Below are 2,617 nucleotides of genomic sequence, written 5' to 3' on the forward strand. Positions count from 1 at the left end.
GGGGGGTGGTGGGGGAAGAGGTCCCTGCGTGGCCTTGGTGGCTGGGGGTGGGGGTGGTTTGTGGGGTGTTGGGGGGGGGGGGGGTGGTGTGGTGCCATATCCTCGACGTGGATTGGAACACTGAGGGCTCCGACCGGCAATGGGCTGGGGTGGGCGGTGGGGTGTTGTTGTGAGCCTGGGGTGGGGTTGGGGAAAGATGTGGACAGCGAGGATAAAACACTGGACCCCCTCCCTCCCCTCTCTTCCCCACCTTCCCCCACACCTCCCCCAAACTCGGTTATGACATTTCGCCCTCTGTTTCCCTCGTTGACAGGAGGCCAGGATGGGAGGGAGTGGTTGGACGAGGGCCCAGCGAGGAGAAGCTGCGATCTGTGCTGTGTAATCGAGATCTGTACCTGTGAGTGACTCGACAACGGCCTGGGGAGGGGGATGCAGGGGGAGGGGAATGGTCAGAGGTGTAGGAATTGGCGAAGCATTGGGTTGGGGGGAGGCGCGTGCGCGTGTATGTGTGTTCTCCTCCCCTCCCCCTAACCTTCAACAGTCCCTCCCCCTCTCCCTCTTCCCCCACCCCACCACCTGACGCATAGCCGCAGCAGTGCGTACCGTCTACGAGATGCACCGTAGCGACTCGCCGAGGCTCCCCCTCCGTCCGACCAGCACCTTCCGAACCCGCTGCCTCTAACTCCCACACCCTCCCCCAGCTTCCCTCAGGTCTGACCCTGGTAGGGGAGGCCCCTGATGAGGCACAAGCGATACTGAACAGAGCCTGCAAGTCATCCTCAAAACCACATTCTCCCGGTCATGAAAGCCAAAACCACTTACCTCCTTGAAAGCTTTGCTGAGCTGCTTCCCCAAAGTGACTCGCATTCCTCTCTGAACAGCCTACCCGTCTCCGATTGTGTTCTGAATGGTGCGTGTGTGTGTGAGAGAGAGATAGGGGCGGGGGTGTGAGAGGGGATTCGAGTCTCCCTCTCCCTCTGTCAGCCTGTGTGTGTCCCGCCCCCCCCCCCCCCCAGTTTGATTGCTGACACTTCTCCCCCTCGATCTCTCAGATACGCTGGGCACGGTGCTGGGGTGCGGTTCCTGGAGGGACAGGAGGTTCAGAAGTTGAGTTGCCGGGCGGCATCACTGCTGTTGGGCTGCAGTAGTGCTGCACTCGTCCTCCGTGGGGACCTTGAGGGAGTGGGCATTGTCCTCAAGTACATGATGGCTGGTTGGTGAGTGACACCTGGCACACCCCCCCCCCCCCCCCCCCCCCCCCCCTCGCTCGGCCCCCCCCCTGCCGGGGTGCCCGCGCCCCCCCCTCCCTCTGGCGCTCCTCTGCCTGCGTGTGCCCCCTTCCCTCTGGCGCTCTTCTGCCCGCACGCGCGCCCTGTCCCTTGCCTGCTGTCACCCCTCTGTGTGTCTCTCTTTCCCCACCCCCTACAGCCCGCTGTTCCTGGGGAACCTGTGGGATGTGACAGATAAAGACATTGACCGTTACATGGAGAACCTGCTGCGGGGCTGGTTGGACGCGGGTTCGGAGGCCTCGCTCCTGGAGTACGTCGCACACGCCCGCACGGCCCCCAAGCTCAAGTACCTGATCGGAGCCTCTCCTGTGGTCTACGGCCTCAGCATCTCGCTGCAGTGAGCGTGCTGCCAGTTGTGGTGGCGGGGGGGGAAGTGGGGAGGAGGTGTTTGGGAACTCTGGTGGATACCCATCCCTCTCCCCCCCAACGTCACCAGGGACCGCACCCCGTGAGGGCAGGGCTGGAGCGGGCCTACATCAGTTGTGGGGGAGAGGGGCTGGGATCCCTCTCTATCCCGGGAGAGAGGGGCTGGGAATCTGAGCTGCCCCTGTATAGAGTTGAGGTGGGGTGGATTTTTGGGGACAGGACTGCGGCTCCAAGCAGTTGCCGGGAACTGATTGTACTTTTTTAAAGCCCTTTTGTTTTTAATTTATGGATCTGCCGTTGTGTTTATTTTTTTTTTTGCGCGTGCAGTTTAAATAAACGAGTGTTGTTAATAAAGTCAAAATTTATTTCTCGTGATCGGCGCTCGGTTCTGTTCTGTTCTGTTCCAAGGAGCAGGTCCAGGGCGGCGACTCCCCTGTCAGTCTATCCCTGCCTGCTGCCCCAGTCTGGAGGAGGTGACGGAGATAGGGAGGGGGTGTAGGGGGGATGGAGGAGGAGGTGACGGAGATGGGGATGAGAACAAGAATTCGGGGTTTGCCAGACAAGGCACCAACGTGAGACATGGGAGACTGGCCTTGAGAACTCACTTGATGTTCAATGGCGTGACCATCACTGAATCCCCACCACAATATCAACATCCTCGGGGTTACCCATTGAGCAGAAACTGAACCAGGACCCTAGCCCCGTATCAATCCCGTGGCTACAAGGAGCTGGGAGTCCTGCAGTGAGTAACTCCCGTCCTGAGTCACCACCACCCCCCCTCACCGTTGACAAGGCATAAGTCAGGATTGTGAGGGGGGGAGACCCACCCCCCCCCCCCCCCCCCACTCGCCTGGACGGGGCACGGGGTCCGGCAACGCTCGAAGCTCGACACCGTCCAGGAACAGTGTGTCCCCCACCTTCCACACTCCCCTCCCTCCCCCCCCATCCCCCCCATCCCCCTG

General features: G+C 61.3%; 1 protein-coding gene across 1 annotated transcript in view; it reads left to right on the forward strand.

Moving 5' to 3' along the window:
* LOC125488232 (separin-like) overlaps positions 1-2,030 on the forward strand; it is a 4,645-nt gene extending 2,615 nt beyond the window's left edge. Inside the window, exons 5-7 of the mRNA XM_048621164.1 lie at positions 314-397; positions 1,053-1,217; positions 1,429-2,030. Coding sequence (XP_048477121.1) covers positions 314-397; positions 1,053-1,217; positions 1,429-1,630 — 451 coding nt within the window. The 3' untranslated portion in view covers positions 1,631-2,030. The remainder of the gene's footprint in view (positions 1-313; positions 398-1,052; positions 1,218-1,428) is intronic.
* Positions 2,031-2,617: the final 587 nt, after the last annotated feature.

The sequence above is a fragment of the Rhincodon typus genome, unplaced genomic scaffold (genome assembly GCF_021869965.1).
Source record: "Rhincodon typus isolate 14 unplaced genomic scaffold, sRhiTyp1.1 hic_rhity00000077, whole genome shotgun sequence".
NCBI classification, from domain to species: domain Eukaryota; kingdom Metazoa; phylum Chordata; class Chondrichthyes; order Orectolobiformes; family Rhincodontidae; genus Rhincodon; species Rhincodon typus.